Raw genomic sequence first — 15,203 nt, forward strand, 5'->3', positions numbered from 1 at the left:
TCAACTCTTCCTTGAGTAATCATCTACAAATGAAAGACAGTACCTTGCTCCACTTAGAGATGGAGAGTGGGTTGGCTCCCACAAGTCTGAATGCACATATTCTAGGATTTCCTTTGAAGTGTGTTGTCCTTTAGGAAACCCTTGTCTTGTTGCTTTGCCTAATATGCAATGTTCACAAAATTTAAGGTTGTCTCCAACACCCCTTGGAAGAATCCCCTATTTAGAGAGCGCTTTCAACCTCCTCATATTAATATGAGAAAGCCTTTTGTGCCACAACTCATCTTCAGTAGGTTCTTCATCAGTTTCCAATAAGGCCGAGTGTGCCATTTGTACATCTTTGATGATATATAAACCATTCACCTTGATTGCCACCAAAACTACTTTAAAATCCTTAATAATTTCAAAGGTGCCTCTCATAATTCTATACTCACAGCCTATGGCATCGAACATCCCCAAAGATATGAGATTTCTCTTCAAAGTAGGAACATGTCTCATGTTCCTAATCAATTTCATTGAACCATTCTGAATTTTCAAGGACACAGACCTATTCCAACAGTCTGCAAGTGTTATTGTTTCCCATATAGATCAGCCCACCATCCTACTTCTTGTAGGTGCAAAACCATCCCTTGGATGGTGTCATGTGGACTGAGCAGCCAGAATCTAACACCCAATCCTGAGTCTCCATAGTATTTTGGTTTCCACCTTCTTCAGTAGCAGCTAATGCATCTGAATAGATAAGGGAATTCTCCCTTACAGCAGGCTCGGTCTGTTTACCCCCCTTGTTCTGTTGGTTCAATTTTCTCTTCAAGGCATAGCAGTCCTTTTTCATGTGCCCCATTTTGTGACAAAAATGGCACTTTATCTTGGACTATCACCATTGTTTTGTTTCCCCTTCCCGTTGTTCTTGTTCTTCCCCTTTGAGAACAAGCAATCACCTCCTTGTTGATCCTTCTTACTCATTTGCAACTCAAGTTCTCTGACTTTCACAGCTGATATGATTGCTTCTGTGGTTATTCTTTCTCTACCATATTTCATGGCAGTCTTGACATCTTTGAAAGATTCTAGTAGAGAATTTAGTAATATGAACGCCTCATTCTCTTCCCCAATATTATCTCTGATTGATCTGAATTCATAAGACAGTCTCTTTAACTCATTCAGATTATCCGTGAGGGACTTTGCTGCATGCATCTTATAGGTGAAGAATCTTTCCCTCAAGAAAGCTTTGTTGGGCAGGTCTTTGTTGAGATATATCTCATTCAATTTGTTCCACAGGGCATAAGCAGTAGGCTGATCTACAGTCTACCTCAAAACACAATCCGTGACATTTAAGAAAATGGTTCCATATGTGTTTACCTCAATTGTTTCTTTGTCTGCCTCAGAGAGTGTTTCAGGGTACTTTGCAGGGTCCGTAATGGCCAAGAGAGCCTTCAGCTGCCCTAAGACTGCTTTAATCTTCGCTTTCCATAGTTCAAAGTCTGTGTTGTCATCGAACTTCTCAATCTCATATCTGATAGTTTCTATTCTTGATCTTTAAGATTGACTATTCTGAATCAAGAATTCAAATCTTGGAGTTGTCTTGAACTGTTCACTGAGCTCTGATACCACTTGTTTTCTCAAATGACACGATTTTCACGTTCACAATCACAAAACACTCAGATATAACGGTCAATAATAATTCAAGAGTCAGGGGAGGTAGTATGTTGAGGCTTGAAAATCTTCTATCGTTTACCAAATGGCAGCTCTATCGTATAGACGATGCTTCAAGAACTAAACGATAGTTCAATTATGTAAATGATTGGATGAAGCGCTAGACGATCGTATAGACAACAGTTGACTGGAGCTAGACGATCGTGTAGACAACAGCTGAGGAGCTAAACAATCGTATAGACGATTGGACGCTAAGCTAAACGATCGAGTACACGATTCGATAGGAAGTACACGATCGTGTAAACTATACTTTAGTAAATTCTAAACAATCATAGAGTTAGGGAAAAAAGACACATGAGTTTAAGTGGTTCAGCCAAAGGCCTACGTCCATTGTGCAAATTAGGAGGTTCTTCTCTTTTATTACTTCTTCAAAGTATTATAGAACGAATGTCTTGCTCTCTTGTTTTTTTATTCACTCTTACATTAATCTCACGTTCGTTTTCCTTTAAATATGCAGGTGTAATGATCAATGATGAAACTTTGGTGGTTACAACACATAACAGAAAAATGTCGATAACGGTTCAACTGCCTGAAGTGATGTTCTTCTTAATTTCAAGCCTTTCTATAACAAATAGGTTGCAACTGTTCACTTTGAGGTGGCTATATATTGATTCTTTTACTTATAGATGAGATGTATGAATAATAATATAAAAAAATTACGCAGTTTGTTTACCATCTTAAAATTTGATTCATACCATCCAACTTTAGGGAAAAGAACAAACACTTAAGAGAGACAAAACTTTCAATATAAAATAAATTTAGAAATAAAAATTTAATAGAACACATAAGAATCGAGTTTTCAAATTCTTTTCTAAAATTGTAAATAAATTTAGAAAATGTTGACACACAAAAATTAGAGAGGAAAGTAAATATTTTGGAGATAAAAAAATTTATTAGAATTTTCGATTATAGAGGAGGGACAAAAGTTTGAAAGAAAAAAATTTAGAGAGAAAAATAAAGTTAGAAAGAGTAAGAAATATTTTAGAGGGAGAAAAAATACACATAACTAAAGAAAAACTTTGCGACAAAAAGATTAAAAAATGGAGAAAACTAGGAAAAAGTAAGAGAGATCAAAAGAATTAGTCTAGAGGAACGAATAAAATTAAGTTATTTGTATATGTATTATTTTAATCTTCTTATAACATAAAATCTTATTTATATTCCACTACATTTGAAATTTAGGATACTTATATTATAGCATAAATAATTTAATTTATCAATCTATTTTGTTTTGCTTATTACATTGTAGTTTTAGAAAAAGAAATATTTATATATGTTATATCATATATTTATTTAGGAGTTTGTATTTTTTGGGGCAAAGATGCGTTAAAGTCTTTGTTTTAGATAATTAAATATTGTTTTAAAACTTTAAATTAAAACATTGATGTACGTGTTAGTTACTAATTATATAGAATTCATGAAATCTATGACATTTATACTAACGTTGGTTCTAACATATATATATACAACTTCATTAGGATAAAATATTATAGCTTCAACTAAAATGTCAGAGATTCAAATTCCAACTCAGGTAACCTGCTAACAAAAAAAGTCTATTTTTACCATAATATTTTAGAAAATTCTAATCTTTACCTTCAATCCTTTAAATCTAAGTACTTTAACCACAATCGTTAACCTCAAGTTTTTTTATATCAACGAATTAAAATATTTTGTTTTTAGTACAATAATTACGAAAATGAGATATTAAACTTCTAACATTAAATAAGAGAATGCATGTCAATTACTATTCAACTATCTACACTTTGACAATGCTAAAATTAGCATAATTCAATTGACATAAGTCAGAGATTCAATTACTCCACCCAACGTATTATTAAAAAAAAAAAAAAAAAAAAAAAAAAAAACACTCACTTTGACAACAAATTAAAATGTTGAAAACATTAAAGGAAAAGATTGAAATTGAAATAAACTACATTAAAGACATTGTTTTACAAAATTGAAAGTTGTGTTTTTTGAATTATGGAGAGATGAGAGGAAAAAGGAGAGAGGGGTGTTTGATTAGCAAAGCACAACAAAGAATGTGGGGGCAAAGATGTTGGGTGAGTGACTGAGTGGTGTAGAAGAAAAGAAAAAAGAAAAAAGAAAAAAGAAAGAAAGGTGTTTGGCTTTTCATCACAAAATCATCCACATTCAATTAAAGTGGATGAGAGGCCCATTTCATTTCTACCAAACACTCCCTCCAATTCCATTCATTCTCAAAATGCCATTTTATCACATTACTTTCTCCCTTTTCATTTTTTTAACTTTGTGCTTCTTGATGCTTTTTCCACCTGTCACACCACTCTTATGTTCTCTTTGCTTTGGAAAGGTTAAAAAAAAAAAAAAAAAACATGATTTTGGTAATTGATTGGTCATTATTTAATGGAATGGGTCCTATACTTGTTTGTTTGATATGATTAATGAGTAAAGATGTAAAGATGTGTACATTGATATAAGATCAATCACTTCGTTAAAACTTTATTTAAAATAATTTAAACGAGATATTAAAAGTATGTATGTTTGATAAGTATCGTAAAGAGGTAAATGTAATTCTCACCTTAGTTATATTGAAACTTCGGCTCTTGTTTATTAGTAAACGTCTTGGAAGCTTGTTCGATTATGTGATAAGAAAAAACATAGTGAAAATTTGTAAATACTCTATTATATAAACTCTAGCTTATAAAACTACATTACCCTGTACTACCAACTAATATTTATACATTAAAAGTCAATAAAATTAAAGACGAGCTAAGCTACACAAACGAACAAACCCAAGCTTATTTAACTTTTGACTAAACATCCCTAGACATCTCTAAACCCTATAATAGAGATCAATTGTACAAAGGTGTTCGATTTTTTTGTTTAGGTTGAAATGTTTTTCCAAGTTTCTCTCAGAATCTCATATATAAAAAAAATAATAATAATAACAATAATTGAGTGGAACCTCTTCATGTATCCTTTTCAATTACATAGTCAAAAACGAGTTCAAAAATATATTTTTTTAAAAAAAAAAAGAGTTTGACATTGATTAGATAACTATGGACTACACAAGGATGGAGACAGGTTTGAGATACACACAAATATTTTTCTATAAAAACATCGACTTACATTATACTACAAAATGCTTGAACGCATCTCATGGACTAAAAAGAACTTGAAATAATTCTCTTTGGCAGTTTCTAAGATTGTGTGAATTATCCTAGAAAAAATTTGGATATTCTCTAATTGTGGTGTTTGAGAAGTTCCATAATTTATTGAGAGTTTGTGCATGTTTTTCTTTCTGTGAAGGCTATGGAAATTAATTATCACCCTTCCTTTTAGTAAATAAGAGTCTTAAACTAAAAGATGTAGAACAAACTACATTGCCTTGTACTTCCAAACCTCTTCTCAGCTAAGTCTTTTGACTGCCTTGTACTCTACATTTACCTGTGGCTCTCATTTTCTGCCTCTTAGATTCTCTTTTTTCACCCATTGAAAAAAAGCCTTCCTTTCCAAACTTTTTCTTTCACCCCAAGAAAAACTATCCTCTTATTCTATCCATTTTGAGAAGGCATTCTTAAATAATGGTCCAGAATACCCTGTATTCAAAACGGCAATCTAATTGAATAACAGAGGGCGCTCAATCTGACCAATGGACTCTTACATTGTCTTTTTTAAGTTCTTATTTCTATAATTTACAAACCTCATAAAAACTTAGAAAAACACCTTATTGACAACAAATCAATCAAAATCGATAGAAATTAGACCATGTTAACCCAGATAAAATGTAATCCATCAATGATAATCTGAAAAGTGTGTCCCAGTTGATTACCTTGATTGTTGTTTACTTGTGTTTCGTAATTTGTAATGAACAGTGGGACTCACTTCCAACTCGGTAGTCAAAATGCACAATCTAATTAAAAAACAAAGTCCTCAATTTGATTTTATTTGAAAATTACATAAAACCTACTACCATTACCATTATTATTATATTTACAAAAATGGTTACTTTAACACTATAAAAATTATGAATATGTCCCATTTACTATTATCTTTACTATAAACATTACATAAGGGTCAAACAATAACAATAATAGTAAATGTGACATATTCATAATTCTAAATAAATGCAATAAAAAACAATCCAATTACTTTGTGATTTAAACTCATTACAATTGATTCAGTAATGAAATTCCATTACTTTTGCACTAATTTTCATTGCAGATTGATAAATGTGACCTTAGATTTTATGGTTCTTAAACAAGCTACTTCATAATAATAATAATAATAACGTGGACATTGAAATGAGTAATCACAAACTTGTATTTTTTTTCCCCCAAAAAAAGGTGTGATCCATACTCTATGCTCAACCCATAGAATTGGACACTACATAGAAATAAATTACTTGAGAAACAGGGTTATTTCTACTGCTGCTGTGGCTATAGGATTAACTCGTTCAAAAATATATATACATATTGCTTCCTTCATTATATCTTTTGTTACAAGTTAACATAATGACATGAACATACATTCAATATCATCTAAAGACATGTACAATTTCAGAGGGGCATTGAATATCAAATCCATGAAAATTGTGTACTCATCTTGAAAGCTTAATTGACTGTCCTAGAACGGCTTCGCATTCACTCAGGACATCAGTAGTGTTCGAGCTAGAACCTCGTCGGAGCATCCTCTGCTTCCGAAGCCTCTCGTAGCATGGGTTGAAGAATTCATGCTTTAGAGCTTCCTCTGCAGTAATCCTTTGCCTTGGATTAACTGTTAGGCACTTATCCACCAGATCGAACAGTGATCTCGGGATGAGCTTGACGAAATCTGGCCGCTTTGTGTGAGCCTTAACCCAACTTTGTAAATCCATAGGTGGGAAGGATTTTATGTTAAACAGCTCCTGCAACATTAAGAACATCCTCACTAATGACCCAAGATAAGCTCACAAGCAGTTTGTATTTATCAAAACTCTATCTCATCAGCAGACTTCTTAAGAAAATGAAACAAGTGAATATCTGAAAAATCAGACTAATGGTCAGCTAGACACGGCCATGTTTACAGGGGTGGTTAGATGCCATGAACTAGCAAATCAAGTCGTCGACCCACCAAAAGATCACTGGCTTACTAATCCAATCATGATTATTGGTCTGTACAATCAATTCATAAAATGAGGCATACAGAGGTCAGACATAGCTTGAAAGCTCTTTGGAACATAGGGCAAGGTGGAAGGTGCAGTTTTTAAGCATAATAACATAGTTACAAAAGAGTCAAAGACAACAAACTGACATATAGCATTTTTTTTTCTTTTTTTTAAAAGAAACAAAACTTTTCATTGATTGACGCTCAAAAATCTAAATCTCAAAGTATATAAGAAAATGATTGTACAAGCCAAAAAGATGAAAAAGAACTTGGAGAGAGCACGCTATAAAGAAGCCAGGCAAGTCAAACCAAAAAAAAAAAAAGCCAACAGAACGAAGGACCAAAACAAAAAATTGACACGAGAGATTTCGCTGCAGCAGGCCAAAAATCTCCAAAAATGACACCAGGAGAAGAGATGCAAAAAAGGAGCAGAGGAAGGCCACTTGTTTATAAGAGAATGAATAATGAGAGGATTTGTGTTGAAAGGAAAAGAAAATGCAGATCTCAATGAGGTGCATGCATCAAGAGTCGAGACAAGTAACTGGGAGGGGTCTCCTTGCCACCAACTACCAAAGCATCCAAGATTCACCTGGGCTATAGACAAGCCTTTTAATGATACTCAATCACAGCAATTATCGTTATGTTTCTTCATGCTTGAGGGCTTCTCAATACAAAAACAGTCGGGATAGATTTAAATTTTGAAAAGCTAAATTTTAGATATATTTATTAGCAAATGAATAATCAAGACTCTTTTCAAGGCATTTAATAAAAACAGTGATTTCTTGCGTAAGATTGAATGAAGGTTTGCAGATGTTAGAAGATATACCCCTGGAAATGCAGATTCACGATCATGTAATTTGGCCACCTCCCATAAATCTTCACTGCCCCTCAATTTAGCAATGTCTTTTATGTTCCTGCCATGATTTATACAAGTCAGAAATACCACTGGACACCAACAAAATGTGAGGGAAAAAAAATAACTTCCGGTTCAGATTTGGAATATTACTGTTCAGGGTCTCCTGTAAAAGGACTTTTTCCAACCATTAGATAGAGAAGAGTAACACCAGCAGACCAGACATCAACCTGAGGACCTTGATGTAGGGACCTGAATAGAACCTACACGATGGGATGCATTGATGGTGAATGCCCAAACACAATAGTAATCGAATGTAGGTCACATTGACCAAAAACTTCACAAAACTACATAGGAGAAATCTAAAATTTGCTTCAAGGTTACAGTGACTAGGTCACCTCTGGAGCTCGAAACCCCTTTGTCCCAGCACAAGAACCCTCTCTTTTACGTCTTGCATCTCCTGGAAGTATCTTGCCATTAGAAATTGACCATAGCATTCAAATACTTCAAAAGTAGAGCATTCATCTACAAACCTTTAGTTCTTAGCACCCTGGAACCAGCTAAAGAAATGCCAGTGCAATGGACCAGCATTGGGCTCGGATGTATAATGTTATTGTCTTCCTTGTCCGGAGGAGCAGCTATCCTTTTCCTTCGTAGATCGGAACTATTTTGGGGGGCATGGTCTGCATTTCGTAATGCATTTTGCACCAAACTTAGCAGTTCCTTTCTTCCTTGACATGGAAGAGGCTCCCTCATATTCTCTGTGGAAAACGTCCTAGCACTTGTTACATCCTTTGCAGAGGTTATACCAGATCCATCTGCACCCTGGCTTCGTACTGCACTCCCACCATGCATATCTGGATATTTTTTCAAGGGTACATAAACTCTCTTTTTCAAGTTCTTTTTGAGTTCGCCAGGCTGCTTAGATTTTCCTGTTTCTCCCCTGCTGACGGATACAAAACCTCTTAAATTCTTCTTTTCTTTAACTGCTGAACCAGACACAGAATGAGGGACAGGAACGTGATCCAAAAATGCATGATGACTTGAATTTGATTTACCTAAATGGAATAGGTCAATCGATCATATTATAAATCATACAACAAATAAATGAAAACAAGACAGTAAATATCAAAAAGAGATTTACTATCAGTTCATACTATTCTGTCAAAATGCAATTTTTTTTTTTTTTTTTTTTGCCTTAGCAAGTGGACTTTGAAAATTAACTAAAAAACAACGCAGGGTGTCTCAAAGAAGCTTACTTGCTATGGAGTATTTCTGCTGTAAATCCTGAAAAAGAAAATAGTGGACAAAAAAAACATCACAGGATATTAGAATTTTAATTAATGCTCTGTCAATGGAGGTGAAATTTTAATAGATGTAAAATAGCAAAGGAAACACAGGGACCAACCATGGCAAGGTTAAAATCAATGAGGTAACCTTTGTTCTGTTTTCTAGAGAACAGAAAGTTACCAGGCTTAACGTCTCTGTGCATGACCCCCTAAGAGTGTCAAAGAGAAACTGGTTAGACATAGACAGAGTACTCTCTAAAATTTTTCATTTCCTTTCTATCATGCACACAGCCACTCACAGCAATGTCTCACCTGCTTATGCAGACATGCCAAAGCCCTAAACAAGCAGAAACCATACCACTGTAGCCGAACTATATCAATTTCTTTCTTCAGAACCTACATGTTAACATAAGATAAAAACAACATCTTGAATAAAGTTTACAAATTTTGAGAAAATTTAGAGGGTGTAAATACTTTCCATGCTACCATTCCTCCAAAACTAAAATTAATCACATGAAACTACAAAACAATGTTTACTTTCCATATTATTAACCAAGTAGCCCAAAACAGTAACGTCAGAAATATTTCATAATATATTATATTTTCATTTCAAACAAATTACCTCAGGTCTGTCATGTTCGACGTGTTCCAGAATTAAGCACTCGCTGTTGCCACTACTAATGGATCCTTCATACTTGATTATGAAGTTCCTTCCCCTGCATGAAAAGAGATGTATCGATACCACATTGCAATTTGTAAAAGCTTACGTGAATCAAAGAGAATGTTATGATATGTCTTCCCAATATACATACCCAAATCGCTCGAGCATTTTTAGCTCATTGTTTACATTGTGCTTGTGAGCATTAACATGGGGACCTGAAAATGTGAGAATAGAACATTTGTCATATATTTTCCATTATTCAGTAAAGTATTGCTTCCTTAGCATTAGAGTTAAATTATAATTTATCAAATAAGACTCTAACTTGAGAATAAATATAGAACTATTCAAGGAATTGTTAAAAATTTGACAAACATGAATCGATAAACATGTTACAATAAAATTTTTCTCTTTACCAGTAAACACCCACATTCCCATCTAGATGGAAAACTATCATATCAACTAAACAATTACCAAAACGTAAATTAATTCTATCAATTCCAACACAGTAATTTAATCCAGTAAAAACAATAGAGGATTTATCCTCTTGACTTGCAGACTCGTAAACAATTACATTACTTGAATCCTAACTACTTATGGGACAGCACCAAATTAGAGAGTAAAATTTTGCTAAAGTATCGGCGTCCAAAAGACCTGAATTCTGGTTCAAATTAAATCTGTTTACCCATTTTAAGTTACATGCATGTAGTTGGAATTTCCTTCCTTTTTTACCTTTTCGCCTGCATGTAGGTGAATTTTCTGAAGATAATTAAAGGGAAGTTTCCTTTGGCCCTCGTGTTTCCAAGTTCCAATTTCCTATTGAGCCTTACATGTTTTTCCATTAATCAATTATTCAATGAGTTATCGAAAAACCAACAAGTCATGCATGTAATAACCCCCTCTCACCCTATTAAAAAAAATAAACGAAGACATACAACTAGTCATATTTAGAGAATTCTAGACAGTCTTCATCTCTTAAGGAGTGGTGGCTCTCATTGTTTCAAGCTTCCAATGAACTTCTTGACAAGAGAGAGACAACAGAACTTTCAATGTAAAAGAGAAGAACTACAATTTATTGTTTGATGATTATTTGTATACAAGCAGCCACCTGGTACAAGTTAGAAAAGTCTTTTGAAACTTCTCTCTGTAACATTTGTGCTTATTGGAGGGGATGTGTTAACCTCCATTAGCCTTTAGTACACTTTATATTAATGAAATATCTATTCCTTTCCTTTGATGTACGTACGTATGTACGTATGTATGTATGTATATGCATGTGTATAAACCATTCCAAAACTGATTAAAAGAGCAGCATAAAAGTAAACCAGGTTTACATTTGATAGCTATCCGTTTCCCATCATTTTTTCTTCGAGCCCTGTAAACAGTTCCATAGCCACCTGAATAAGTTTTGAACATCATTAGCACCAGAGGAAATGGGAAGAAATAGGAATCTGCCACTCGGAGATGTAAGCAAAGGAAGTTGCATACCAGAACCTTCTTCTTCCTCGATGATGAAAGACTCGAACTGAGGAAATGATGTTTTCTCCAACTGTTTCAACAGATCAATAATTAGGCAATTGTTTTGCAACTTCAAACCACATATGCCCAATAGCACATTTAGCTCAAGCATTCATTATCGCTCAAGGACCTCAAAAATAAAAGTAGATAGCTTCAAAGGTAGTGCAAAAGGGGTGTTAGATAAACATACCTTCATAGATGGACTGGTAGGATCCAAAGGATTTTCCTTAATGTGCACATTCCCATTTGAATTCTTCTTGACCTTCTTCACCTTGGACATCAATTTATTAACATTGTTATAACAGTTTTGCTGCTTGACAGGATGAGAAACCTCCTTATAAACTGCAGACTCCATGAGAACTTCCTCAGGAGATGGAGTACATTTTTGTGATCCATCTACTTCCCCCAAGGTCTTGACAGATGGCTCCTCGTTACACGGTTGGTCAGGTATGGAACAGGGAATCTGAGTTTCGCCCTTCCTGGATATATCCTCTCCATCCATGTATGTAGTTACTGGATTTCTCAAGTCTAGAAAGTTTCTTTCTGCTTCACCAATTACTATATGCCCTTCCAAGTGAGCACGGTTTTCTGTTGTTCTAGTGTACTCAGAGCAATTTTGCGTTTCACAGATCTTGTTTTTCTCATCTTCAAGCTTCCATTCCAAAATATTAGGAAGATGCCTAGTGCAAATCCCATTGTCAACCTCGAGAGGTTGAACATAAGGTTGCATATCATCTCCATGACACAATGCAGATATGTTTCCTAACTTATAAGCCAATTTGCAGTTTTTGTCATAAACAAGTGTGTTTGTGGAGCTACACGATGCACCCAGAGAAAAATCGAAGTTACATGACATTTCTCTGTCTGTGTGCCTTAAATTAGGCATGCTCGAGTCTTTTTGGACTTCATGCATGTGGCAATCATGTCCATTCTCACTTAAAGGCCCAGCATCATCTTTAATCATAGTTTTACTAGCTTGAACAGAAATATCAGCTCCCATTTGTCCAGCGTGACTCATTAAAAAATATGGAGAATCAGGATAATCAAGGGAGCAGGGCATTTCATCAAATTTTACATCCAAATGTCCCATACTGAGTTTTTCAAAAAGCAAATCAACTGTAAACGAGTTTAAACTGGTGAGAGTCACATAGTCAGCAGGTACCTTTACGCAGAAATACGAAAAAAAGTCAGATGTGTCTTGCATTTAACAAACTAAACAAGCATGTCAAAGTCATTAGTTCTAGAACATAAAGCAAAATAGAAATAAACTAAAGACCAACTTCATCAGAAAACTAAGAGATTTCTTAAACTATTGCATTACCATGTAACTATAGAAGAATGAAACTGGAAGCAATTCCAAGATAACAAGCTCAATATAAATATAATTTACATTTGTTTCATTGGATCAACGACCCCAACTCAATAAAAAAGTTAATGTTTATTATCAGAATAAAAATAATAAATAACGATAGGAAATATAGCCATCAACCAGATCGAATTAATTGAATGTGTGAGTAAAACTATGAGAAGTACAAAACATTCCATCCAAACTTAAAAGGAACAAAGAAATATTGTGTGTAGCTAAGAAGACATTTTTTAATCACTCATAAAAATGTTATAGTTTCATAGTTGCAAAAGAGAGCATCTCGATCCTTAAGTAGAATAATGCATCTAAACAATATGGGTCATCCAAATTCTTAGAGGTTACACAGTAAAAACATAACTGGAAAATGAATTGAAGGAGCAAAGTTGAAAAAGTACCTCAGCATAATTATGAGAAATCCTTCTTGTTATTGACAGACAACTTTCATTCCCTACAACAGCCATAAATCATCTTTGGTCGGACTATGAAAATAGTAACTAAGATGATAAATCAAGTAAACACTGCTGGAAATAGCAAATAAAGAAAACAAAAAACAAACCCTAAACTCATACCAATTCCAGAAGTTGAAGTTAACATCCTTTTTCCATCAAAACGTCCTCCAGAATCTAAGACCGATCTTCTCCGTTTCCGACAGTACGTTTTAATATCTCTACCACAAAACCTATCCGGCTCTGTAACTCCAAAACCCCGTCTAAGAAAATCCCATCCACTAGTAGTCTTCGTAAAATACCGCCCCACAGCAGAGATCGCAACAATGGAAATGTAAACAAGACCATCATCCCCTAAACAAATAGGAGAGCCAGGATTTTCGCATAGATACCGAACAATATATGGTGTAACACTGAACAATTCGCATCTCACAGCAAGTTCTTCCACAGAAGCAGGACGACCGATATCCAACAATATCGTGAACAGATACCAAGATTTTTGCAGTTCAACAGTGCTATGTAGACTATACTCAGCCGAGTTAAAACGAAAATAATCAGCCATAACTTGCAAAGAGTCAAATCAATTACACAACAAACCGTAGTTCCAAGATCTCATATCTATGCGCGTTGTTGACTGAAGCACCTTCCTCAAGTTGAACCCCAACTCCTCAGATCTGCAACAACTAAAATTATCTTTCCCTTCGCGCTGAAGATTTTAACTACAGTTATACGAAAGAATTAACTATCAAACGATGAGTAGATAACCGATTGAACCTTGAATTGATTGGTTGAAGATCTGGAAGGGGATAAAGAAAAGAGAGTATGAGATTAGGGCTAGAGAGAAAGGGAAGAGAGTAGAAGCGGGAAAAGATGAATGTGAAGAAATTTGGAGGGCTTCGGAGTTAAAGAAGGGAATTCCCGCCTTTTCTGTTTGGCTACGGGAATTACCAAGACCCCATTCCGGATAAAACTAGATTAAAGATTTTCTCGCTAAGCTAAAATGGTAGGGATTAATTTACCTTTTTAGCCCTTGAGTTTTCCGTCATTGATGTGTTTTATATCTAAGAGTCGTTTGGTTTAAGATTTTAAAGATGTCCAGAAATTGAAATAAAAGGTTTGTGAATAAAACAGTTAATTTTGTACATGGGAATGATTGTATTTGGTTGTACATGGGAATATTATCAGATTTTTATACTAACCAATTAATTTTGTATTTTATTTATAAAATTAATCACGAACATCTCTATAAAATTTTGATAGATTAATTGATAAAAAATAAACTCAATTCAAAGTTTTGAGCAAAATTAATTATTTAACTATCAAATAATAATATTAATTCAATTATTAATTACAAATATTTGTAAAATGAGTCGTTTATAATTAAAGTTACTTAATTATCTGATTTGATGTATCAATTTGATGAATTTATATAAATATGATGTATTAATTAATAAAACAGTTAGAGATTAATTTTTTTAAAAAAAATACCACATTTTGTGATTAAAAAATAATGAATCATAATTAATCGATAATAAACTAATTATAATTATTAACAAATAATCTCATCAGATATTAAGTCATAATGATAATTAATTAACTACATATATAATTTATTAATGAATTAATAATATTAATGCATCAGATTTATTATATAATTAATTGCATAATTAATTAATTTGAAGTATTTAAATTCAAATATTATAATTTAAAATTTAATATAATTTTCTAAATTATAAATTTAATATTCATATATTAATGAATTTTAATAATATAAAATAAAATAATAAATTCATGTATTAAAATGGGAGGGAGTGTAGGCATCAAGAAATCCAACACTTTTGGATGGGTTTAAGAAATGCATGGGAATAGCGCCTAAAGCTTCAAAACTTGTACCAAACAAGAGGATTTGTATCCCTTAATTAACTCTTCAATTAATAAAACTACAAAAAAATAATAATAATAATAAATTAACTACCAATATTTTTTAATAAAAACTGATAATATAAATGTGCTATATAAAAAGAATGAATTGATAATAAATGTATTAAACTGAAGAGTGGTGGGTAAATTTAGTCAAATTTTAATGGCTTAAAATTGATCTAATAACTTAATGTAATACAAATAAATTAACCGAAAGTTAATTATTGAAACTAATTTTTTATTAATTTTATACTTTATAATTGCATAAAAAAAATGTATAACATATTCTCAAACATAACAAAACACAGTCATCTTTAATTCT

General features: G+C 33.3%; 2 protein-coding genes across 2 annotated transcripts; both read right to left on the reverse strand.

The window, feature by feature from the left end:
• Positions 1-858: 858 nt before the first annotated feature.
• Positions 859-5,179, reverse strand: LOC120067620. Its single transcript, XM_039019165.1, has 3 exons — positions 5,134-5,179; positions 1,354-1,475; positions 859-1,299 (listed from the first exon to the last, which is right to left on the reverse strand). The coding sequence occupies exons 1-3, from the start codon at positions 5,177-5,179 to the stop codon at positions 859-861; spliced, it is 609 nt and encodes a 202-aa protein (XP_038875093.1).
• Positions 5,180-6,019: 840 nt separating this feature from the next.
• On the reverse strand, positions 6,020-13,847 carry LOC120068469. Its single transcript, XM_039020255.1, has 15 exons — positions 13,085-13,847; positions 12,911-12,963; positions 11,340-12,311; positions 11,120-11,180; positions 10,966-11,028; positions 9,786-9,849; positions 9,596-9,689; positions 9,286-9,369; positions 9,093-9,182; positions 8,944-8,971; positions 8,218-8,742; positions 8,083-8,144; positions 7,838-7,947; positions 7,658-7,745; positions 6,020-6,592 (listed from the first exon to the last, which is right to left on the reverse strand). Exons 1-15 carry the CDS (start codon positions 13,521-13,523, stop codon positions 6,287-6,289), a joined length of 3,039 nt encoding a protein of 1,012 aa, XP_038876183.1. The 5' UTR covers positions 13,524-13,847; the 3' UTR covers positions 6,020-6,286.
• Between the last annotated feature and the right edge of the window lie 1,356 nt (positions 13,848-15,203).

The sequence above is a fragment of the Benincasa hispida genome, chromosome 12 (genome assembly GCF_009727055.1).
Source record: "Benincasa hispida cultivar B227 chromosome 12, ASM972705v1, whole genome shotgun sequence".
NCBI lineage: Eukaryota > Viridiplantae > Streptophyta > Magnoliopsida > Cucurbitales > Cucurbitaceae > Benincasa > Benincasa hispida.